The sequence below is a fragment of the Crinia signifera genome, chromosome 1 (assembly GCF_055691185.1).
Source record: "Crinia signifera chromosome 1, ASM5569118v1, whole genome shotgun sequence".
Lineage (NCBI taxonomy): Eukaryota > Metazoa > Chordata > Amphibia > Anura > Myobatrachidae > Crinia > Crinia signifera.
The window spans coordinates 339520656-339547893 of NC_139217.1; the positions used below are offsets into that span (position 1 = coordinate 339520656).

At 42.8% G+C, this 27238-nt stretch overlaps 1 protein-coding gene across 2 annotated transcripts; it reads right to left on the minus strand.

Annotated features, from left to right (window-relative positions):
* Window positions 1-283: 283 nt before the first annotated feature.
* FOXN4 (forkhead box N4) lies at window positions 284-24208 on the minus strand. 2 transcript variants are annotated; one of them, XM_083146095.1, is made up of 11 exons: window positions 23326-24208; window positions 22909-22994; window positions 6046-6209; window positions 5810-5910; window positions 5608-5718; window positions 5316-5443; window positions 5118-5214; window positions 2640-2847; window positions 2417-2467; window positions 2087-2143; window positions 284-1037 (listed from the first exon to the last, which is right to left on the minus strand). In XM_083146095.1, the coding sequence occupies exons 2-11, from the start codon at window positions 22989-22991 to the stop codon at window positions 787-789; spliced, it is 1251 nt and encodes a 416-aa protein (XP_083002221.1). In that variant the 5' UTR covers window positions 22992-22994; window positions 23326-24208; the 3' UTR covers window positions 284-786. The 2 variants fall into 2 exon arrangements, with proteins under 2 accessions (XP_083002221.1, XP_083002214.1); XM_083146088.1 differs by having other exon boundaries at window positions 2087-2467; window positions 23326-24205.
* Window positions 24209-27238: the final 3030 nt, after the last annotated feature.

Sequence of the window (27238 nt, forward strand, 5' to 3'; positions counted from 1 at the left end):
CAACTCTAGGATGCCCAGAGCCGGATATAGATATATATATATTTATATATATATTCTTCACGAAGGCTCTTTCATTGATTACATAATAATAGCCCTTTTGTTGGACAATAAATGCCCCTGAAGTAACCAATAAACAGTAAGAGAGAATGTATAAGTAAATACACTGTATAAACCCTGCTTTGTAACAATGCCCTCGATAAAGATGTGTAATTACAGTTACTTTTGAGGTCTACTGGGTTGGGGTTGATGAGTAATGCATGTCTATTGGAAAAAGAAACACCAATAAGAGGTAGTGACATTTTATAATTGACAGTGATCACAGATGTCCCAACTTTTACAGGTTTATGAATTACAAATGACCATGAAATATTGAAGTTTGACACGCAGTTCTAGTGGTGGCTGTGATAGTGTCCCATAATATAGAGTCTTTTGCTGCCAGATATGTCTCACAATTGCTCTGCAATGTGTTTCATGGTTCTTTTACCACAAATGAAAACAATCAGATGAATGATGGTGCTGTTGAAGTGATAGTTCAAGTTCAGTGTAGGTTTAATGATCACATCAGAAGTCTGTGTGCTGAGTGTGACCAGTAGGTAATCAGAAACACCATTAGTTGTAGCCTGTTTCTTTCATGGCAGAGAGTAATTGTTCCCGAAATGGAAAAAGAAGAAGAAAGGATTTCTCTACATCCGATAAGCTACAAGAACTGTTAGAAGGAAAAGTATAAACACAATGTAGAACGTGCTCACTTCAGTTTTGGTTCTCTGCCTATGGTCTGGCGTAGACCTATAACAAAGCTATAGGTTTATTTCCTGTTCCTGTCACACACTGGGAACTTGTCACATTGTCCATATTGGCATATGTGGTATATAAGCTGGTGACTTGAAAGTCTGTAAAGGAATGGTCACTGCTACTAGATACTTGTGTTAGGCCAATGGAACCCAAATCACAGTCTGATAGCTGGAGAGGGGAATTTGTGAAGGCTGCAAAGGTGTCGAGATTGAAACTTTCATCCTTCATGTCTTCCCAGATATTACCTGGAAAAAAGAAATGTAAAATATTGGGTTACAAAGTGCATACGGATATGTGGCATAAACAGACTACTGTATATGAGTGGATATCACATTTACACATGGTCATTTAAATGTGTTATCTTAAAAATACTGAAAATGTACTTAATAGACAAAGCAGATGTCCAGAGAACTAAAGGTCCTCCATGTACCTAGCACACACATTTAACCCCTCACTGCCCACTGACCAACACAGTGCTATATACTATATTTGGATGTTTCATTTCACTCCCTACATTATTAGGAACACCACAGACATACTATTGGGATAGCCTTTACATATTTTATAAAGGTGGTATTACAAAATACTGTACAGTAAAAAGACATTGCAAAGCAATTGTATCAGATCTCCCTGCACTTATCATACCTCATAGCTTGCAGCTTACCATACAGGTAAGCTAACTTCAGGAACATTATATGGACGGGATATTATAACATCCGCCGCCCCTCCCCGCCCCACCTCGTCGGCTATAGCATCCATACTAATCGCATATACACTAACATATGCGATTAGTAACACAAAGGACAGCTCTTGCGATAAGAGCTGTCCTTTGCCAAGCGGCAACGTCCCTTCCTGTTCTGAGACTTGGGAAAGTGACAGTGACGGTCGTGGGGCATGCTGGGAGGGGTCCATGATGTATCCCTCTCATAGTGATGCGGAGAGAAGCCCATAGGCCTCTATAGGGTACCGCAGCTGTGCCCTGACAAAGAGGATTTAGTGCATAAGAGTGGGCCAGATGCACTAAACTTCTGATAAAATGAAGAGCGATAAACAGCCAGCCAATCAGCTCCTACCTGCCGTGTCACAGACTGTAGTTGAAAAATGTCAGACAGGAGCTGATTGGTTGCTTGTTTATCACTCTCCATTTTATCACTTTTGAAGCTTAGTGCATCTGGCCCAAAATGCGGTAAAAAAACGATACCGCATTTTCGCTTTAGAGCAAAACACTGCCTTATGATTACGAGTTCTCATGTCTAGCTACAAGAGTTTTTTTCAGATTTACATCCTACAGTACCTTGTAGAGCAAAATCCATGATGCTAGGGTCAAGGGAATCCACTTCTGTGCTCATATCTGAGGTAAGGTTGAGAAAGTCAGAGGCCGTCCTACCAATCATATGCTGGTGCAGTGGGCTTTGGGTCATATCTGGAACCACATGGAGAGGAGGACTTTGGGCTGGGGCAGGAGAGCTTGATGCAATCCTGGCTTGAGTTTGAATTTGATGGTGTAATGGTATTGATTGTAAAGACAAGGTCATCACAGGGTGTGGCTGCAGTTGGGTGATGGGCACTCTTCCAGGGACACTCCCAAAAGTTGTCATTGTAGATTCTGTAGTCGTCAACTTACTTGGAGCTTTGCAGTTTTCAGGTCTGTCCATAATCAGTTTATCAAGTTCATCTACAAATAAAAATTGAAGATTGTGGTGAAAGGATTAATGTAAAATACCAGGATACAGAGGGATGAAGCTTAAAGGGGTAGACATTTTTTAACACCAGCTGGTCCTAAGCATGTGCAGGTTTAGAGTACCTCCTACCATTATAAGCCAGATCAACAGGTATGCATTTCTTACCTGGATTAGCCATGCTCCTGCGAATGGCTGGCAGATCTTTCCGCTTCCACTTCTGCATCTCCTCTTCCATCTTTTCGATCTTTGCAGGGTTTAATGCCCACAGACATCCTTTGCGTGAAGATCCACTCAGCTTGTTCTCCACCTTTTCAAAGCATTTGTTCAGAGACAGATTATGTCGGACTGAGTTCTTCCAGCCATCTGGTGCTGTCTGAGGATACACAGAACATATTAATGTTGAATAGTCCTTTAGATAAATGTACTTTTCTGTTCAGATCAACCACTAATATAGAAGTGTAATAAAGAAACAAGAGCCCATCAGATACATTACAACATGTAAGCCAAAAATGAAGATGGCCCCACATGTAATAATTTTATTAACCATATTGGTTCATTTAGATTGCATGTGTGACATTGTATGAACCTCAAATGATTACCAGCAACTGTAAAATCTGATATGATTTTTTTTTTAAATTCTTTATATAGAGAGGACACAGAGACAAATAGGAAAAATGGAAAATACAATGAGCACTGCAAATGAGCTGTTTTAGTAAAAAGAGTTAATAGAAAACAAAACATGTAAGTGAATTGGGGAATAGAATATAAGTGGGTTGGCAAGTGTAGAGGAACAGGACAACTGTGAAAACTACCATGAGAAGCACCAAATGGACAGGAAAGTGGCATGTGAGGTACACAGTAAAAGATAAGAAAAATAATAAAAAATCCAATCCAAAGAAGTAGGATAGAGGAGAAGGCACCCAATCCTTGCATTCACCACCTCTATTTGACATTGCACACGGGCCAAATATAGGTAGTGAATACAGATATCAAAGGTGATGGAGTGCCCTCTTTGGAGAGCCAAGGAGACCACAACTGAGCAAACATATGGCCTCTGTCATGGAGATAATAGGTTATATTTTCCATCATGGCTATATGACAAATGTGTGTTTTTAGGGCAGACAGGGATGGGGGAAGAGGGTCTTTTCAGTTTCAAATGATCAAAGAGTTATCAGTGACTACTATTTGACAGAACTGTTTGCAAAGATCAGAAGCAGAGTAACTTAGGAGGAAGATCCAAAGAACCTTTGGGATCAGGGCCTAAAATAAATGACTGAAAAGAGTATAAACCAAGGTCCAAAGGTCCAAAAAGAGCCAAGGGCTGGACAGTGCCAGCAAATGAGTAAGGGTACATCGAAGGCCAGTTTCTCCAGTAGAGGGGTGAAACAGTTGGAAACATTTAAGAGAGCCAGACTGGAGTATAATACCTACAGTAATATAGTTTATAAGAGGTTTCTTTAAGGCAAGTGGAGATGAAGGATTTAGAAGTTGCCAGTCTCATATCATCTTAAGCCTCCTCATCAGGGGTGGGCCAAAGTCAGCCTCTCAGAGGATTCGTGGGGATTACAATCGGGAGAGCAGCATCAAAAAAGATGCCATAAACTTGAAAAGTCTTTCCCTTGGACATGGGGTGGTGCCTACAAAGAAGTGAAGTTACCAAGAGGTGGAGAATGAGGCATGGAGCGTAGAAAGAACCTTATTTGGTAATATTCAAAGGGGATAAGGGACTGGGCAGTATATTTTAGCTGCAGAGCTGAGAGGGGAAGATAAAGCCAGCATAAGCTCATCAGCAGGGAATTTAGAGAACGCTGTTGCTCATGGCTTCATGTGGGATATTTGTCTGAAGTGATATGTATCTTCCAGGAAATAAAAAACACAATCATCAATGCCTGCAATCTGTCTGTAGTAACCTGCTTTTGTTAGAGTAAAGCCCCATACACACTAGCAGGCATCGGCAAGTGTGTATGCACCTGCCAATGCCTGCCCCCCCACCGGATCCTCGCCGCCGCCAATATCGGCGGTGGGGGACATCGGGGAGTGTGTATGGGCCTTAACATAATTAAAAGAAACCTAAATGTACTGCTGATACATTTCATAATTCAAAAGACTACCAAATATTCTGAATTTGTTAAGACTTCACCAGCTTTGAGTATTGTGCAAATATTATCTGTTTTACTACATTTATCACGCATGAAGAAATAATATGTTCTATCCAAAGCACAGAATAGAAACAATTAATAAACGCACGCACGCACGCACGCACGCACGCACACAGTGAACCATTTAATTATTGCCTCAACCAAATTTCATGTTTCAACAGTTATTGCTTATTCTTGCTTGTTCTCAACTGGCAGGAAGTGCTGAAGCATTAGAAGACATTAGGCCTTTGTCCGCGTGGAAACACTGTTATAGGAGTGTTGCAATCATGTAGGCCATACACAGACAGACAGACTGCACCTGCCATGGGGCTGGGATGGATGGTTTGCCAGTAGGGAAGGGCTTTTTATGGTGCTTATGCCTCCCCCTCCGAATCAGCCCCATTATTTTTCTATAGACCAGTATACACTGAGGATTCATTCCAAGAACATATATTTTAGAATCACTTCTGAACTGACCAGATTTTCCATCCCATAGTTCTCTTACCTTGAAATATGGGAAATGTTCCTTCATGAAGCTGTAGATCTCACTCACAGGCAGACTGCCATTCTTGCTGTTTTTCAAGGCCATTGCAATAAGGCAACTGTTCCAAAGAAACACATTATGGCGGATAGATAAGTAAGATAGGACTGACAGTTGCTGATTCTTGAAATACTTGAATTAGTACAACAACGAATCATTCACCTGTATGAATAGATAGGTTTAGGGTAGTTCTTGGGATGCAAGTCCTGCGTAGGATGAACTGCCAGACGTGCCTGGGAGTACAGAGGCTGTGCTCTGTAGGTATTACCAAATATCCCAGCTGCAGAACACTGCAGTAAAAGAAGCACATATAAGATAAGCAAGCGCATCGCACCAACAGTTCAATTTTACCTCATACAAAACATAAAAAGAAACATGTATTAATGTGGGGACAAGTGCATGTGCATCTAAAACTTTCCTGCATGGCAGACAAATAATGGATGGAGCAGCTTACCTGCTGAGATCCCTGAGATAATGCATAAATCTGCTGGGTGTGAGACTGATACATAGACTGCTGGGACTGAAGGCTTGGAGACAGATGGCCACCCATACTGTACTGGCTAACCTAGTTAAATAAAATATAACACAGCAATGAGTTCATTTCTTTGTTGGTACCAGTATTGGTATGCATAATTTATCTATACATTACCACTTACATTAGATCCATGTGAATTCATGCTGTTAAGATCCAAAATTCCTTGCGACATGCTTGTTGGTATATGAATCATTTGTGCAGGTATGGTGTTTGATATCTGACCTAGGTATGGTAAAACATAACAAGTGGTAATCAATAACCATTTAATCACGGTCTAGTAAACTCTACATACTCTACATAGATAGTATCCCCGTATATACTGTACATACTAAAACATATAAGATACACTCCTCTTACCTGGCTGCTGAATGATGGAGTTCTGTGAAGGAATAGTGTACTCCATCCTCACACTAGTCATCTGCTGTAACCTGGGCACATCCACAGAGGTCAGCCATGACAGAGACTGTAAGTCATTTGGAAGATCATCTTCTCGCAATTGTGAAGGGTCAGAGGTCACAAGCCTATAAGCATTAAAAGTACAGGTAAGCAAACACATGATGACCATTCTATTGGAATTTAATCACATTCATAAAGAAAAACATTTCTGGAACAACATGCAGTGACAACTGATTTACAATAAGAATCTAGTGAGTAACGTTTGTTTTGCGTAAATTATGTCTTGTGCATGACGGAGTAATATGTAATACAATATTATACACACACACACACATACATACTGATATATGTACACAAACACACACGTACACATATATATATATATACGTGTATTTATTATACACACAAACACACAAATGCACACTTGCAGGGAGCAGTGATTGACAATGTTTCCAAATGTAATCTTTCATGGAGCCTAAAATATTAGTAATCACCGCTCCCTGTTTCCATGTGTACTATACATGAGTGCCGCATCCAATGATATAATGAGCAGAAACACATTATTATTACAAATTAAAATGCAGTTTATATAATAAAACTGACATCTGAAGAGTGAACTGTTTTGATGTCTTCTATGTATAAGCATTTGCAGCAAAGCAGGAAGGTTTGCCATTCATGTCCATAATATTCCTTTGCAGTTGTGCAGTAAGAGCAATGGCAGTTGAGGGGAAAGTACATCCAGCTGACCTTTATTCCAGCTCTCCCATTGGCTGACTCATAAACAAACAAGATCAAACAAAATAATTTGAAAGCTGGGCAGGCCAGGCTGCTCTGCAACAGTTGGTTCTGTTATTGAAAGATGATTGCCCATTGTGTTCCACAAACGGCCAGAGCCGACTGACACGTGTCTCCATTGTTTTCTTTTTAGGTTAATTGTTTCTCTTTTTCATTTTCCTCCCCCTCTTCATTCCCCTCTACACAGACCCTGCATTAATCTAGCTGAATGACACCAGACAAGCAACGCACAAAAACTTGCCATCTGCCACCCGCCTGGTGCCCACTGGCCTGAAAAAAAGAGCTCGTGATTTTTTCTTATTTTGAATCGAAAGGTCGGATGAGGGGTGTTAAGAGTCAAACCCCTGTACGAATACCTCCTGTCATGTGCTAACCTACTGCCAGCATTGTAAAACACTATCAAACACTGTGTTAACACTTACAGAGAAATACACACTAGGACCACAAAATCATGTCCCTAAGGAAATCTGTTCTACATAGATTTTAATATCATTATAAAAATATCATGCTATTAACATTGCAGGCTAATAGTATATTATAATATACTACGTTTGTAATGCTTCCCTGATAACCAAGGCATGGTGTAGTCTTTTTTTTACTTTACCGTTTTAAAGCAAGCTTTAAGCTTTTGACCCTGATACCAGAGTAAAACTCAGTAAATGTAAAGCTTTGAATAAATTATATATTTCTGTATAGTTACTATACCTTATTAATACTTAAGCTTAAGATAACATTACATTCCAAATGTTAATTTGTTTACTTAAATATTTAAAAATCAATTAGCAAACATTTTGGAGTCCAAATTAACAGGTTACAAACCCTTTGCTTTGCTGTTAACCATTTCCACATTTGCTAATGATTCATATTTTAAAAGCAAATACGATGCTCAGCTATCATTAGCTGGAACCCCAGGTGCCAAAGTGCCATTGTGCTGTGACCCCCAAATGTCACTGGTGCATCCTACTGGGACCCATATATTATACTGCATGTGTGACACAAACAGATTGAGGAACGTTGTGCACCTCTCTATTACAAATGCAAATTCTTTAGGAAAATATCATCATTCTGATATTAATCATTTAAGAATTATGAATTAGAGCAAAATATGTGTTATGATATTTAAAGGTGTATATATATATATATATATATATATATATATATATATATATATTTATTTATATTCTGGCATAGCTTTCAAACACCACTACTTGATGTGTAGTTAGAAAACACAAATGGGAGTAATTACTATTAACATCTGTACAATTATCAGCCACAGATAGAGATACATTACTCAGCTATGTCTGTTTGGACTGTAAGAAGTTACTGCCAGCTTAATGGCTGTGTGAGACCACTGTGGTTCTGCTCTGATGATGTTGCTCAACAGACTTCTCTAATGTTCTATCATCACTTTACCTATCCAATGGTACAGGTTCATCATATCACTGCAAATAGCAAAAAGGCATGGGGAACATTTATGCAGGGATCAGAGAGGCATGGGGCATTAATGCAGGGAGCAGAGAGATACATGGGGGCATTAATGCAGGGAGCAGAGAGAGACATGGGAGTCATTAATGCGGGGAGCAGAGAGAGACATGGGGGCATTAATGCAGGGAGCAGAGAGAGAGACATGGGGGCATTAAAGCAGGGAGCATAGAGAGACATGGGGGGTAATAATGCAGGGAGCAGAGAGAGACATGGGGGGGCATTAATGCAGGGAGCAGAGAGAGACATGGGGGCATTAATGCAGGGAGCAGAGAGAGACATGGGGGCATTAATGCAGGGAGCAGAGAGAGACATGGGAGTCATTAATGCGGGGAGCAGAGCGAGACATGGGGTATTAATGCAGGGAGCAGAGAAAGACATGGGGGGCATTAAAGCAGGGAGCATAGAGAGACATGGGGGGTAATAATGCAGGGATCAGTGAGAGATGGGGGTAATAATGCAGGGAGCAGAGAGAGAGAGATGAGGGCATTATTGCAGGGAGCAGAGAGAGACATGGGGGCATTATGCATGAAGCAGAGAGAGACATGGGGGCATTAATGCAGGGAGCAGAGAGAGAGATGAGGGCATTATTGCAGGGAGCAGAGAGAGACATGGGGGCATTATGCATGAAGCAGAGAGAGACATGGGGGCATTAATGCAGGGAACAGAGAGAGACATGGGGGCATTAATGCAGGGAGCAGAGAGAGACATGGGGGCATTATTGCAGGGAGCAGAGAGAGACATGGGGGCATTATGCATGAAGCAGAGAGAGACATGGGGGCATTAATGCAGGGAGCAGAGAGAGAGATGAGGGCATTATTGCAGGGAGCAGAGAGAGACATGGGGGCATTATGCATGAAGCAGAGAGAGACATGGGGGCATTAATGCAGGGAACAGAGAGAGACATGGGGGCATTAATGCAGGGAGCAGAGAGAGACATGGGGGCATTAATGCAGGGAGAAGAGAGAGACATTGGGGCATTAATGCAGGGAGCAGAGAGAGACATGGGGGCATTAATGCAGGGAGCAGAGAGAGAGACATGGGGCATTAATGCAGGGAGCAGAGAGAGACATGGGGGGCATTAATGCAGGGAGCAGAGAGAGAGACATGGGGCATTAATGCAGGGAGCAGAGAGAGACATGGGGGGCATTAATGCAGGGAGCAGAGAGAGACATGGGGGCATTAATGCAGGGAGCAGAGAGAGAGACATGGGGCATTAATGCATGGAGCAGAGAGAGACATGGGGGCATTAATGCAGGGAGCAGAGAGAGACATGGGGGGCATTAATGCAGGGAGCAGAGAGACATGGGGGGCATTAATGCAGGGATTAGAGAGAGACATGGGGGCATTAATGCAGGGAGCAGAGACATTGGGGGCACTAATGCAGGGAGCAGAGAGAGACATGGGGGACGTTAATGCAGGGAGCAGAGAGAGACATGGGGGCATTAATGCAGGGATTAGAGAGAGACATGGGGGCATTAATGCAGGGAGCAGAGACATTGGGGGCACTAATGCAGGGAGCAGAGAGAGACATGGGGGACGTTAATGCAGGGAGCAGAGAGAGACATGGGGGCATTAATGCAGGGAGCAGAGAGAGACATGGGGGCGTTAATGCAGGGAGCAGAGAGAGACATGGGGGGCATTAATGCAGGGAGCAGATAGAGACATGGGGACATTAATGCAGGGAGCAGAGAGAGACATGGAGGTAATAATGCAGGCAGCAGAGAGATGGGGGCATTATTGCAGGGATCAGAGAGAGACATGGGGGGCATTAATGCAGGGAGCAAAGAGAGGCATGGGGAACATTAATGCAGGGAGGAAAGAGAGGCATGGGGAACATTAATGCAAGGAGCAGAGGACGGCATGGGGAACATTAATGCAGAGAGCAAATAGATACATGGGGATAATGCAAGAAGCAGAGAGGCATAGGGAACATTAATGTACAGTAGGGTGCAGAGAGGGGCACAAGGAACATGCAACTGCTGCAACCCCAATGATAGGGGGAAATTTACTGTGAGCTATGTGACTGTGACTATGAGCAACCAATCAGATACTATCTATTATATTCTATAAGGTGCTAAATAAGTCGATTCTGTTGTTGCCCATAGCAACATACCATGTAAAATAAAACTCCCATCTTTTTTTCCCATCAAAATTTCCCCCCATAGACAGCATTTGCTGGCTTCGCAGTCAGGGGATAGCCAGTGATGTGCGAGTGCTTCACTGTATAGCGAAGCGCTCGTACTTTAGCGCTTTGCCCGCAAATATCTGCAGACACTGCGGGCGAGACCTGGAGTGTGGAATGTCCTGGCTCCTGCCGTAGTTTAGTAAATCCTCAGTAAACTACAACTGGGTATGGCTCACTATAGCCCTGATTCTGCAAGCTTCACAGCTTACCATGTTCCAGAGGGCCGCCATGTCGCCCTGCCGAATCACCGCTGACGCCGTATCCCCTTGCAACCATGTGAGGGGATGTGTAACTAAAGGTGGGCATACATCGAGCCAATTTGGACCGATTTCGGCCGATGGCGATCAATCGGCCCGATAAATCGGACCAAATCGGTTCTTCATGACATGGGGTCGGGTCCGATGCGCGGTCCCGTGCATATCGGACCCGGCCCCAGGGGTCGGACCGGCGGGACATACGAGATCAGATCAGTCGGGCGGTGGTGACAGTCAGTCTCCACTGTCCAGCGCCGTAGCGGGCGGGCACTGCAGCCGCGGCAATTACAACTTTAAAATAACATGTCAAATGACTGCCCGGCTAATGATTGGCTGAGATAGAGCACTCTCAGCCAATCAGTGGCCTCCCTCAGCGGCCGCTGATTGGCTGAGAGTGCTCTATCTCAGCCAATCAAAAGCTGGAGAGTCATTTGACACATTATTTTAAAGATGTAATAGCCGCCGCTGCCCGCCTGCTACAGCACTGGACAGTGGAGACTGATGGTCACCGCCGCCCACCCGACTGATCTGGTAACGCTGCTGCCCCACTGCTTCCTCCCCAGCCGCCCGCCCCCACTGCTCCTCACCGCCCTGGAGCTCCCTGTTATTTTTTTTTACATGTGATAAATCGCATGCGATTTATCACATGTAAAAAATGGCACATCAAAGTCCTAATCGTATGTGAGCCTCCCAGGGAGCTGCCGGGCGGCTCGGAGGAGAATTGGGTCCGACTTGTCCTTAGGACAAGTCGGCTCTATGTATGGGGGCCTTAAGACACATCCGCTTGTATGTCCTGTTGACGAAGAAATCATTTGATGTTCGCCGATGATTTCTTCTGGCCAGGCAAATATAAGTCAGTGGAGACATATATTTACGGGCATTGGGACTAAGACAGAGAGGGGCGGCTGAAGTCACCACTCCTCATCCCACTGTCAAACTCATGGGAACGCCCAGCGTTTTCATGAGGACACCCATGAAACAAGTCGACGAGTCCCTTCGCCAATAGAGCCTGCACATGCACAAAATCATTATGCGCATGCGCAGAAAAAAACATCGCTCCCCTGTGCGAACACACGAGAGAGTGAATGAAGCAGAATGGCCCCCTACTGTATGTCTCAAAGACTCTTTCTGGGATGAGAGTTCAGGATCTGTGACTCTTCTCGCTAGCAGGGTTTTTCCTGGGACTTAGGTCTGAAACATACCTGGACAACTCCTAAAAGAAACCGATTGGCTGGGGACAATAACTCTTGGAGATGAACACTGAATACTGGAATACCAGAATAGCTGGAATCCAGTGTGATGGGTGATGACCTGGGAATGATCTGGCTCATAAAACATGTTCACCCGAGCCTCAACTTATGCTTTAGAAATCATTCTAATTAATTTGCATTTATGCGCATGTGCATCCTCTTTGTGCAAACGGGTGTGGCAAATTGATTATTCACTGGCCCGTTCGCACGCAGCAGTGTGGACTGGGGGCATGGGGCAGCGGACATCGGTCGCGCCCAGCATTTCATGTGCGTTCCCATAAAAAATGCTGGGTGTTCCCATGGTAATTCGCCGATGACACAGGTGCTGGGGGCAGGAACCAGATGTCACCCGTACAAGGTAGCTGCAAATCTGAGACAGCAGAGAGCGTCTTAGATTTGCGAGCACCTTACAAATCATTTGTTGGTCAGCGACCATCCAATGATTTCATACCGAACGCAAGCTGCGAATGGATGTTTTATGCAAAATATCCATTTGCATGTGTGTGGGTAAAATGTGCGTGCATGCGACGGGCGGTCGTTCTTGCGGGTGGCGTTTACTTGTCTCACAAAACTGTGAATTTCACAGCTTTGCAAGTCAATCAGAATGACCCCCTTTGTGTGCATTATCCCAGCTGGGTTCAAGCTGCGTAATTTATGTGGTAAAAGTGACAGTATAATCCAGTGGGGAATGGCATCTTCGAAATATTACTATTTTAATTTTGTCATTTCATGTGTATCGTATAATGCCTTTATCCATATATTGTCAGCTTTTGTACTATATGTAAGTTGCACAGATTCTACATTTTGTATGCACTATGGGCCTTATTCTGGTTGACTCCCTTGAATGGCGTGAATTTGCACCCTTGCGAGTCATCCAAAATCCGGCTTGCGAATGGTGGTACACCCGCCCCCCGTGTTCGTTCACCCGGCATGCAAATGGATGTTTTACATAAACATCCGTTCGCATGACAGTGGGAACCTCCCCATCTTTCGATGGTCACCGACCATCGAATGATGCTGAAATCGCACGCATATGTAAGGGTGGTCCAGACCACTCGTACATATGCCTGTAGATTTCCAGGGATTTGGGCAGGCAGCTGACATCCGGTTATGTCTGCTGTCCGCCCCCCACACGTGTGTCACGGCCGTATTAGCATGTGTACGCCCAGTGTTTTCATGGGAACGCCCATGAAAAGCTGGGCGTTCACAAATGCTAATGGCTCAGGCCAGCACCCCACGCCCTCTCCACCCCCCACTGGAAAGGCAGGGAGCGTGCACTCGGTGAGCAGATTTTGCACCGAGTTTGCAAGCTCCCAGAGTATACACATCCGCAGAAATTGTGCTTGCTGCGCACCAGTATACACAAAACATTGGTCCCCCATGCAAAATCTGACTTAGAATTGCAAGCAGGGCAGAAATCATCTGATGGTCAGTGACTATCAAATGATTTTGTCCCCGCACGCTACCCTGCGAATGGATTTTTATGCAAAACATCCACTCGCAAAGCAGCGGGGATGTTTGGAGCATGAGGGGGGGGGGGGGGGCATTCAAACTTTCGCTGCTTAGCAAGCCAACCAGAAACACTCTGAATATCGTTAATGATGCACGCTCTTACCCATCGTTAATTCCGCCCCCCCTCCCCCCGTCTACTGAACATGCAGGTCGATTTTGGTGTAAAACCAACAGCACACATGTTCAGCGGGTTCGAGTAATGTCACTGAATGATATCGACACACTAGGTGATTTTTTCATTGAATCTTCGATAATGACATGTAGTTATGACAAATTCCTAAAACTGTCTAGTGTGTACGTACTGTATCGTTAACTATACATGCTCCCGCGGGTCGCTAGTGACATCCCCCGCCATCTGTACCTGCAGCTTAATCTAGGAATCTAGTTAGCGATGACACAGAATGGCCCCCTATGTCCTTGAACACCTGCCGGCGTTCATCGATGCTGGCATCAGCAAGTGTAGGCACTTGTCGATGCCGGCTCCCCGCTGGGTCCTGGTGTGAACGAGGTTGCTGGGTACACACATCATGTAGTTCCCAGTAATGAGACCAAGGTGATGTCAGAGATCTCTTTAGCGTTAATCCTTTGCTAAAAAGCATAATTTAAAGACCTTTGCCTGCACTTAGTACGTAGCAGCCAGAGTTTTCTCCCAGATTGTATACTGGCATTTGGAGGATTGTTAAGTATTATTATTGCTTCATTCGGAACCCATCATCTATACACACTCACCTATGTGCTACTGTCATTCTCCAAGTAGGAAAAACTCAAAAAATGTTTTTAGAAGAGTGAGTTAGGTCAATATTAGTGCATTGCTACTGCGTCATTAATGCTACTGCACCTAGCTGGTCCTCACACATTCTCCTAATGCAATCAGAAGCTCTGATAATAAAGTAAATCATTGTTTTATTTAAACAAACAATTAATTTGTTTCTTAAGGCAACATTGGATCCTTGTATATGGTGATCTGGGCACCACCCTACAAAGCCAGAATTTCCATCAGTTTAAATTAGGAATCTTAGGTCTGAAGTCAAAAGATACCTTTTATTTTCAGCCATAAGAGATCTGTAGGCATATGTAATAGGGTCAGAGTTTGCAGAAGGTGCCCAATGTTATCCGGTCTTTGTTTTAAAGTGCAATAATCTACATGGCAAAAACAACCTGGTTTTACCTTTTAAATGATTGGCACTTTAACAAAACATGCCAGCATCCCGCATCTCCCAGACCCTGTTACATAGGCCACAGATGTTATTTTCATAGACCAAAGCTGGGTACACCTCTGCTTATATTGTGTAGGCTCTGCAGCATGGTAGATGCAAATATATCTGTACATCTGCCAGTGTGTATGGACACACTACTCATATGCTAGCCGCAGAAACTGCTAATGACATCATAACTGGGAGGACATAATAAAGTGTCAACCCAGTTGTGATGTCTCGCTTGGCATATCATCAATCAGCTACTTGGATGGAGGGTCTGTCAAGGATGTACCTGACTTTATATAAGGTAATTGATAAATATTTGCTAAAGTGCAGATTTTTTACAATTGGAGATGTTGTCTGTAGCAGCCAATCAAATTCTACCTATTATTTTCTAGAAGGTGCTAGATAAATGATCAGTAGACTCTGATTGGTTGCTATGGGCAACATCTTCACTTCTATAAACTGCACTTTAGTAAATATACCCCTAGTTTTCACAGTTTTGCTTTATATATCAATTACACTCTGAATACCATTAGTACTTAGCCGCATGGGCTCTAATTTACATGAATATTACAAGGCAAGTGAACTAAATAAAATAAGTCAACAAGATTTGGAAATACTGCACCTTTAAATAAATAACCATTGGTTACCATTACAAAATAACGGAAAATCCAAAAATGTGCTCCATGATGTAATCAGCTATATAACTTGAGTACAGGGATGATTCCATTGAAATAAAAAAAAAGGTATATACATTTTTTACTTTTCTTGAACCTGAATACCTATGGTTCTTTCAAGGTTTAGCATTGTTTTAAAATAATGACAACTCAGGACAACCTATACAATTCTGAATAAGTGAAAGTGAAAGCTGAGAAGTTATAAATACACAATGATCCAAGCAAACAGATATCAACTTAAACCTGGATTGATAACAATCAATCTCATTACAGTAACAAAACTCCTTGCTTACCAGAACTGACCACCTTCCAGAACAGCCTCTGACATATATAACTATTAAAAGCAATGGAGCACAGGTGGACCCAGCAGGAAGCTAATAGAATAATTGTAAAGTGTCTGCAACAGATAACATTTGCACCAATAGCTGTAAACACTGAGTAAATATTGCACCAATAGCTGTAAATGCTGGACACATATTGCACCAATAGCTGTAAATGCTGGACACATATTGCACCAATAAGTGTAAGCACTGGGTACATATTGCACCAATAGCTGTAAATGCAGGGTACATATTGCACCAATAGCTGTAAACACTGGGTACATATTGCACCAATATCTGTAAACAGTGGGTACATATTGCACCAATAGCTGTAAACGCTGGATACATATTGCACCAATAAGTGTAAGCACTGGGTACTGTACATATTGCACCAATAGCTGTAAACACTGGGTACATATTGAACCAATAGCTGTAAACACTGGATACATATTGCACCAATAGCTGTAAACGCTGGATACATATTGCACCAATAAGTGTAAACACTGGGTACATATTGCACCAATAGCTGTAAATGCAGGGTACATATTGCACCAATAGCTGTAAACGCAGGGTACATATTGCACCAACAGCTGTAAACACTGGGTACATATTGCACCAATAACTAAAAACACTGGGTATATATTGCACCAATAGCTGTAAACACTGAGTACATATTGCACCAATAGCTGTAAACGCTGGATACATATTGCACCAATAAGTGTAAACACTGGGTACATATTGAACCAATAGTTGTAAACTCTGGGTACAAATTGCACCAATAGCTGTAAACGTACATATGAGTGAAACTGTGTCTTGAATAAATAACAAATAAACCTGCCATTATTGTTGTTCTAGTACAGCTTACATTAGCTGAAAGGTGCTATGTGGACTTCATGAGTACAGGGAAAGGGAGTGTTCACTAATAATCAGCTGTTGGCTAGTTAAAGTTATACTGAATATTGGAATAGGAATAGGGGGAGCATTGTGTGGGAACAGAGACCATGCTGGTTAGTATGGGCACAGTGCAATATATCTGGGCATAAAGCTACAAAAGGTCTGCTATATGTGTTGGGCATGGGTCTAATAGGCACAATATTTCCTTTTTCTCTGTACTGTAATTGCTGAATATTGTTCCCTTGTACTGTGTAACTCACACTGTCCATTCTACATACCTAATAAGACACTGGATAGCACCACTCTGATGCACTGGGTGGCTATTGTGCAACAACATTTATATTTGTTTTTACTCTATTTGAAGAACGTTGATATTAATTTGCAACAAAATACATACGGATAAATGGTGAAAGCACAGAGAGATACATATGAATACAAATCCTTGGCCAATGTACAGCCACTACAGACAAGAATAAATAAAAAGTGTCACACAACCTAAATCACACAATGATATACATAAACAAGTAACTTATAACATTAAGGAACGGATATGGAAGTTAACATACTGTACAGTAACAGAAAGTGAGATATTTAATTCGGTATTCTATTTGCTATAGGTGACTCTAAAATGTGGGCGCCCTGTGCGAGGACAGGGCGGGAAGCTGACATCACGGCCTCATTAGCATGAGAATGCCCAGCGTTCTCATTGGAACACCCATGAAACGCTGGGCTCCCATATGCTAACGGAGCTGCCCGGCCGCTGTGTAGGGTGCAGGCACCCAGCGAACAGAATGTTCCTCGTGGGTGCACACACCCTGTGTCTGTACTTGTGCAGAAATGCATCTGCGCATGTGCAGACGCACACCACCGGCCCTCCATGCGAACGTAAGGTCCTATATTTGTAGGGATCAAGTTGACTATATTGATTTATATATAAAGGTGCCCATTCACTAAGGATGACTTCTCAGAGGGGAGAAGTCACCCGCGATCCCCCCTTGAACCGCCGGGAACCTTTTGTCTACAATGTATTGTATGCGATCCCAGCCAGCCATTGCTTGGTGATGCAATATATCTATACTGTAGTTCACGGGAACGCGCATCGCATCGGACCAGATATCACACATATACGATTTTGACACTTTTCCTCCGATTTTACGCCAGAATTGGATGAATAGAGACAAAAATCACTGTGGAATCGCCCTAGTGTATGGGAACCATAACAATTCAACTAGTAAATCAACTAATTAAATTACAACTAGATACAAATAACATCCAGTACAGGGTCCTGTTATATTGAGGCTATATGTATTCCTCTATTACCCCTAATAACAGCAGCCCTTTATTGCAAGGTTAATCAATGTAAAATCACTATTTCCAACTAAACTGATAAAACGTAAAACTTCCGGCTATGGTTGATCCAATTTACCTAACAAACAATGAAATCATATGTGGCAAGTCTGGGAGAATGTGATCACATGTAACAATCTGACAGATACATTACAGCAAATAATTACACATACTTTTTGAGCCATATCTGTTTGCTGAGATAAGAAGGGATACAGCCATACGTGCAATGTAAATCATCAGACAATGCCATATAAGCACCCCATGGTTTTACTTGATGGTAGCAACACTGGGTCACACTAGATGCCGTAAGTGATATTTTCCTTGTGGAGCTCCCAGTTATATAACAACAAATCCTAGGTTTTTAATTTAGTACAAGTATTAATAAGTGAATAAATAGTCAAATAAAATTAAGCATTTTCTGTTCATGATCTGTAACAATTAAATCTCTGTAAATTGAGAAATGTGAACATCTTAAATCTGGCTATTTTCTCTTATTTCTGTAAGGATATGGCTGAGAAGAGCCAATCTCTTCAAGGCACTATGTGGTGCGTGCGTGTTATTGCAGTTATTAGGACAAAATGCTTCTACATCATTAAAGCTTGAATAATCATCATACCTTAAATATGCTTTGACTGCTCCAAGAGATGCACTCCTAGAGATCTCAACACAGAGGCAAATTCTCACAGACTTCCACTTTAATTGGAAGCCATTCTCTTACCCCTGCTATGTGGGACTACACAGCAACCCCCCAGTGATCCTTGGATCCCGTTATGTTCTATAGTGACAGGGCAAGTGTAAACAGCACTCATACAAAGTGACAGCTCTATTCTTTTCTCTGTCAGGCCTGATGAAAAAAAACTTGCCATTATTTACGCGGCCCTATAAGGAGCAATCACAACTTCTGGAAACGAAGTACAATGAAGGGTACAGGTTTGCAGTGAGCAAACTTCAGGCTACAGTTTCTGACATATAATGCATAGTGTGGAAAAGTATAATCCAAATAACTGTGTTGGTGCAACGGATTGTTCACTAATGGGGATGCCAAAGGGAAGTTGTAATAATGAGTTTTTTTTAATCAATCAAAAAAGAAACTGCAAACTGAAAATCTATTGTACATCGGAGAAAAGTGTTTTATTTCTTCTTTTTATATTTATTTTAAATTAGGTTGCAAGGCAATTGCCAGTGTAACACTATTACTGAAATAAGTGTCATCTGAATTAAATAGGAAAAAACAAACAGGCAAAGTCTGACAGGGTGGGAAAGTATGTTCTCTGCAGTTGGTTTACATATATCTGAGATGTACTATTAATATAATGGGGCAATTCAATCCAGCATTATGGATGTGATTTGCTGGTCCGGAATGGCAAATCGCTTCAATCTGCATCACAAGTTTTGCTTCGGAACCCAACAGATGTGCATAGGAAAACTTGATGAAGCAAAATCTTAACTGGCTGATTTGTTATTATTATTATTGTTTATTTATATGGCGCCACAAGGGTTCCGCAGCTCCTGGCAATACATAGATGAGCAAAGAAAAATACAAGAAAGATTGTGATTTACAGGACAAATGCAAATTAGGACAAGTACATGGTAAATAAAAAAGACAGTTGCAGCACAGGACACTGATGCAATTATAACAGTGGCAGAGATATATTCTAAAAGCACATGAGGAGAGAGGGCCCTGCTCGTTAGAGCTTACATTCTTACATTCATATGTGAATTACCCTCTCTGGCAATGTGATCACAGAAGAAAAATGGAATTATCCTGCTCATTATTTTAAGTAATTTGCAAATGCCAACACATTCTCACAATCTAAATAACCCTGTCATATTGAAGAAAAATATTATATTGATGTTGTAAGAAACCAAAACACAATCACAGATACATCACTGATTATTTTGATATAATAAAAACAAATGCTGGATAATGGTAATTCCATTTTAATGGGATATCCAATTATCACCAAAGCAGCCATTGAAAACGTCCAGATATTGTGATTTATGACCGATGGTCATTATCATGGTATCCATTAGCTGTCATATTTGAAGACTGAAAATGGACCAGCGATCACGCAAAAGCACAAGGGATCAGGGATAAGTCCCCTATCTCATGTGTTAGGGGGCCTACACACGCGGTGATGTTGCAGAATGATCTCAGCAATGCTAGATCGCTCAGCAAGATCAATGTGTGCTAATCGTTCTGTCAGGGCCAGTGTTCTCCAGTGAGAACACTGGCGATCTGACTAGATTTATACTGCATGCATGATCTACATCACATGGGGGCCGCACATTGCTATTGCAAAGGCCCCTACACATGGAGCGATGTAGGGTCATTTTCTAAGCGATCGCTACGTGTGTAGGCCCTATTATCGTGGCTCCGAGGCCTATTTAACCCTTTCAGTGCCAAGTGAATTTGTCAAAATTGGTGTGAAAACTGCCAAGCAAACATTTTTATTCATCATAATGACCTGTAGTATTTACCTTATATAGGAAATATATTTTTTTACAAAACATTTTTTATTTGAATTGATATAACAAAAGGGAGCGATGCTGGCATTTTTAGCAGATATTTTGCACATCTCTCACAGAGATGTTCGCACTCAAAGGGTAAAAGGGGATTATGCCAAATCGTGCATAATCTCTGATAAATCGGCATCAGAGCTAAATGGATAGTCCCTGGCAAATCAATGACCCGTGGCCAACGACCTCAGGTCATTGGATACCCCCTTAGATGCATAATTCAAATAACTACTGAACACAAACCATTGTGGGCTGAAATATTATTATATCAACCCTTTATTTCCCGCTTTATTGCTATCACTCTATTGTATGAGGACCAGTATATTACCGAACTGCATTGTCATCTTTAGAATGTTTCTGTGGGAAATATGATACCTCAAATATCCCATTTTATTTTTTAAGTGTTATACACTACAATTGTTTCTGCAATTTACATATACTGTATTAATTAATAGGCCAATAAAATAAGTCTGCTTATTAAATAAAATGTCAGCGCATGGTAGGTAGCAGTGTTAACAGCAAAGTCAGTGAATGGGACTAAAGCATTTTTTTATGGTTGCAATTCTTCAAAATGTGTAGCTAAAGCAGGTCAACAAATTCTTATACAGTATCATTTTCTATCATGAAGGAAAATTTAGCAAAATAAACATCTAAAATTCTTTATTCTCATTACCAAATTATATATTTTATTTTAATATTATGGGAGGAAGTCAATTTAATTGGCAAGTGTGAAAAAAGGGTGGTAGCCTCTGGCTTTAAGGCCCAGGACTATTCAGTAAAAACTTATTTTTCTTTCCCACAAAATGAACTGCTAATGGGCGATAGCACATGGAATCCAAGATAAATTCCTGGTCGCATGTGTTAAAATGGCCTGGCACACGAGTGTGATCCTGCTTGGGCTTATAAAAAAAATCCCTGTTAAATTACGTCTTAAAGCCACTTTCATGGCTAATTGAATAGGCCCAGGAGATCAATAAGTCTATTGTAAATTACCACTGCTAATTGAATTCCGCCCCTAAATAAGACACAATATGCAAAAAGGCGGTCATTGTTATTTAGGCCCACACTGAAATCAATATCTGTTGAGTGATATTTTATTGCTATCTGGTTATTTATATCTGTTATTTTTATAGCCTACACATACTGTATCACGAAGAGAATATTTTGAGTCCCTGCCCTAGTAGAGTTTACAATCCATATTCCCTTCCACAAGTACTTTTATTATTCAGTTAGCCTACCAGTATGTTTTTGGACTATGTGATAAAACTGGAATATCAGGGGGAAATACATGCAAATATGGGGAGAACATAAAAACTCCACACTGATTACTAAGGTATTGGTGGGAATCAAGACCTTTGTGCTGTGAAGCAGTAATGCTAACCATTACACCAATTGTGCTTGAACATTTTTAAAAATGAATGTATGTTTTTGTCAAAACAAATGAATTATGATGATTGTAGCAAATATAAAAAAAACAATTAACCAATAAAAATGGTTCATAAAATATGTGTGGTCTTGGAGCAGTATATACTGTATACACAGATACTATAGTGTTCTACACTTTATGCACCAGGGGGTGCTAAAAACTGTATCTTCAAATAATTCAAGTTAATAATTAGAAAAAAACTATTCCATTTTTTATTGAAATACATTTAGAAATAACACCATTAACACTTTATATCTTATCAAATAAAGATGAACAAATTCAGTATTAAAAAAAATGTGTTTTTTTTTATTCTTGTTGCATTTTGTATTTAAGTGAAACTGTTAAGGGATTGCCATTAGCTCTTTGGAATGTTGTTTTATAGGTAATTGTTGTAGCAACAGTAATAGCATGCACACATTTCTTATTAATGGAGAATAATAAGAAAAAACATTTTGATAATATTCTGTTTATATTAAATTAGAGATGTAGTACAAATCCAAAAACTGCCCTGAAAGCTGTAATGCATAAGAATGAATTAATCAGTCTCTATTGCCTACACAGAAGATCCTTTACTAAACGGAAACATAAACTATATATACAGTATATAGTAAAATGCCATTGAATTTGTGCTGGGTATTAAACTCCCAATTCATGTTTATAGTAAAAAAAATATATACTGAAACACTATATTAATTGTTTTATAAAAGCAGCTTTGACATATGCCCAAAAAGTATATTAGAATATACTTAGAGGCTAGATTAAATCAAAACCCTATAACCAGAAACTGTACCGACAAAAGCAACAGTAATCTACTCATTCTGCCTGGGCAAATTTAACAGAATATAACTGTAGTAGATAGAAATGTTTCCAAAGCCACTTATTATAGAATAAAAATATTAAATATATATATAATATTTGTAGCATCTCTTTGCTGTATTTAAAATATGGTGAGTCGGTTACCTGTATTCTTGGCTCGGGGGGTGATTTTGTTCTGATGTCCTGATAATTCCAGCCATAATTCCTGAGATGTCGCTGTCTATCATCTCCTTTAAGAGATGACAGGAAAATGATTCATTGATACACCTGATCCATATATAAAGTTGGAACTAATGACACCAAATGCATCAATTCAGAATGTGTTTGTGTGACAATCACTGCTTAGAACATGGTTGTACAGTATGTACAATGAAAAATGAATGTATAATGAATGTAGAAACAAAAACTCCATGCACCTCTATATGCAATATTCAATAATACACATAACTGCAATATTACTAAGGGGCAGTAGTACTAATTATACTTGTATATGTACCAGTGCATCTGGGCAATGGGGGTAAAAATGCTGGAATCCAGTGAGGCAAATAAAGTGAGTAGTACCTAATAGTCCTAGGCAGGCCGGTGTATCCTTGGATGAGGGCAGCAGCAGGGTGGCTGTGTGCAGGGCAGGGTGGGTGCAGGGCAGGATGGCTGTGTGCAGGGCAGGGTGTGGGCAGCTCTCGGTCTCGCCGGTCACTGCTGCTCTTCTCTCCTTTGTAATGTGTGCTGCTGATGTCTCTCTGCTCCCAAACCGTTTTTAAATTTCCCTCTCAGGAGCTGTCCAGCCCGGCGCATGCGCACTCCGTCCTCTCCCCGAGCAGCCGGGCAGCAGCAGCAGTCAGTCAGCGCCTGCCCCCAATGCCCGCTCCTGCTCTCTGTGCCAGTGCCACCCCCGTCCTCTCTCCCCCAGCACCGTATCCTTAGTGCCCGAGATAAGTGATGGTTACCGCCGGTCCTGTCAGTGATGTGCGGGGCCGCTCATACCGCTGTCACCCCTCGCTGGGGTCCCTGAGGCAGGTGCATTACATGTGCACCTTATAGGCACACACACACAGTGATGGGCATAAGCCGGGCACCGGGCCGTCACCGCCTGTGACAGTAGCCCCGGAATCTCACGTGTAGCACTGTGCACAGCGGACAGGGGGGTCCAGGGCGGGGAGCCCCCAGCAGGTGCAGCCACAGGACGGGTCCGCAGTACAGCAGCGGACGATGCGTTGTGGAAAGTAATGTGTCAGGAGGGAGCGGGGTGCCCTGTGCCGGTGTGAGTACGATGGCGGCGGCAGTGAGTGTGTGCTGCCTGCTCCCCCCCGCGGCTGTGGCCATACAGTTCTGGGAGCAGCGGCAGCAGGTGTCCCGAAGCCTCCTCTCCCCCCTGCCCCTCACACAGCAGCCAGAGCGCTGCCGTTGGCCACTGAGTGATCCCGCCCGGCCCGCGCTGCCCATACCCGCCGCTCTGCCCGCGCCTCAGCCCGGGAAAGGCAGCTGGGATGGCGGCAGCCGGGGGAGAGGAAGGGGGGGCGGCGGGAGGCGCCGCACAGCCGGAGAGAGAGGGAAACACAAGCCGGGGATCACAGTGACATGTCTATATTATTGTCCGCACACCCTCTGTATATGCACAATGCACTTGCCCCCTGCATCTACTCCGTGTATATACTCACTGTGCCTACCCCCTGTATGCTCACTGTACCTACCTACCCCATTGTATATGCACATCGTACTTACCCACTGTATGCTCTCTGTACCTACCCAATATATATATGTGCACTATACCTACCCCCAGTATTTGCGAATTATACCTACTTTATATGCACACTGACCTACCCCCTGTATATGTGCACTGTACCTACTCCCTGTATATCTGCATTGTACCTACCCCCTGTATGGGCACTATACCTACCTAGCCCTGTATATGCACACTGTATACCTACCCCCTGTATGTGCCTACCACCTGTTTGTGCATTTTACCTACACACTGTATGTATCTACCCCCCTGTGTATGCACACTGTACCTATCCCCTGTATACTCACTGTGCCTACCCTCTGTATGTACCTACCCCTTGTATGTGCACTGTACCTACCCCCTGTATCTGCACGCTATACTGTACCTATCCCCTGTATACAGTTTACCTACCCCTTTTATATGTTGCAGTGTACCTACCCCCTGTATATGCGACTGTACCTACATGGGTGTTGTACCCCTGTATGGGCACTTTATCTACTCCTCTATATGCGCACTGTACCTACCCCCACTATATGCAAACTGTACCTACCCCCTGTATGCACCTACCCCCTGTATGCACACTGTTCTAACACAGAGTGCCTCGCGAGGGGCGGCGGTACGCGTCCTACGACCTTTTCATACCCCCACTATCCATGTCAGCGTGGAGTGGACTTTGTAAAGTGTGGCGAGCGCAGCGTGCCCCGCGAGGGGACGCGGATACCTGTGAAGCCCGCGGGGCTTGCGCTCGCCACGCTTCGGGCTCGCCACACTTGATGAAATCACCTCCGCGCCGACGTGGATAGTGGGGGAATGAAGAGGTCTTAGGACGCGTACCGCCGTCGCTCGCCACGCTTCGGGTTGGCGTGGATAGTGGAATTAACAAGGTCGACAGCTGTTGTGTCGACTAGTGTCATTGTGAACAGGTTTAAGAGTGTTTTGCACAGTGCACCCCTATTTACCCCTACACCCTACTAAATTCAGACACTTTAGCATCTAAATCCAGATACCCCCCTTAGCGGCTTGCAGATAGTCCAGGTTTCAGATGCTAAAGCGTCTAAATTGTAGCGTCTACATTTCGGACACCCCCTTTGATAGCGGTGTGCCGGGGTGTCGCAGGGAGTCTGAGTTTAGACGCTACGCTACGCTGATAACGTAGCGCTGCGCTGAGAACAGCTACAGCGGCACGAGCACACGCTATGCTGGTAATGTAGCGCTGAGAACAGCTAGAGCGCCACGTGCACAGAGTCTGGCAAGCTGCCAAGTTTCAAACAGAATGTGCGAGCGGTGGCGCCGTGAAACTACACAAGTACTGCGCGCTGTACCTACTCCCTGTATATGCATATTGTATCTACCTCCTGTATACGCACTGTACCTTCCCACTGTATGGGCACTGTACCTACTCCCCTGTATGTGAACTGCACCTACCCCCCTTTATGGGTGCTGTACCTACCCTATTGTATACAAACTGCCCCCCCCCCCCCCTGCTGTATGGGCACTGTACCTACCCTTCTGTATGTGCCATCTACCTAACCCTCTGTATGCTCCATCTACCTACCCCCTGTATGCGCAGGATACCTACCCCCTGTATGGGCACTGCAACCACACCCCTCTATGAGCAAACTGGGCTGGGCCGGCACAGGGCACCATGTAGCCATGACGATGGTTCCGTCTTGTACATAAAGGCGGGTGAACACTACTAGACGCTTCCCACATACAGTGCAGCTGTCCTTAAAGATCTGACCTTGGAAAGTTATGTACTCATCACACACAGGTACACAAAGTTATTTATAAGTATTTTGTTTATACACTTGTTTATACACTTAAGGATGTGTGTACCAAGCCAATGGGAAGGCTGATGTAACAATACGTCAGCTGATATATCACTCCCAGCTACATTATAATGCCTGCCACTAGACCACACACTAGACGATGTGCCTGATTTTCCAGATTGGACATATTCTTTAGATTAGGGCAGGGGTGGCCAACATGTTGCTCTTGAGCCGCATGTGGCTCTTTTATGAATGAGATGTGGTTCCCACACCCGCGGCACTGCTGCATGCCTCCTCTGACTGTGTGCTACTCTGCCGTGTACCGGCTCTCACACCCGTGGCACTGCTGCTTGACTCCCCTGACTGTGCTACTGCTCTACATTGCTATGCAGAGCATGTCTGCATAGCAGAGTGGGTTTTTTTTTATTTACCTTTTGTGACTAATTTTTTAACACTGAAATAAGTGAAATCAAAACATTGATCTGTTCTTACAGACTCACGTGTGAGTAGCTTTGTATACAAGGCAGAATTGTAAAAAAATGATTTAAGTATTTTGTCAAAAGTCCCACTTATAAAAAAAAATTACAGCAAATTGAAAAGGTAATAAAGTTTTTTATATTGAGAAATTATGTAAATTGTGCAGTTTTCAATGTGCTTGTCTCACCCCCAGCCTAACTAAAAGGTCACAAGGTCATGTGACTGTATGTCATTCCAAAGGTGTGAACATATAAATGGGGCATGGCCTTGTGCCAGCTAGGCCACAAACCATTTTCTGCATGGCATCAGCTCTTTGTTTTACCAGAACAGATTTTATGGCTCATTGCCTCTGATCGGTTGGCCACCCCTGGCCTAGTGTGTACCCAGCTCGACTTGAGGATGGCTGCAAAATCAGTTGGAATGTTATACAGGAGATACGTTAATTTGGTATACGGTCACTAGGTCTAGAAGCATTAGGTCGACAAGCAATAGGTCAATGTTCCATGTT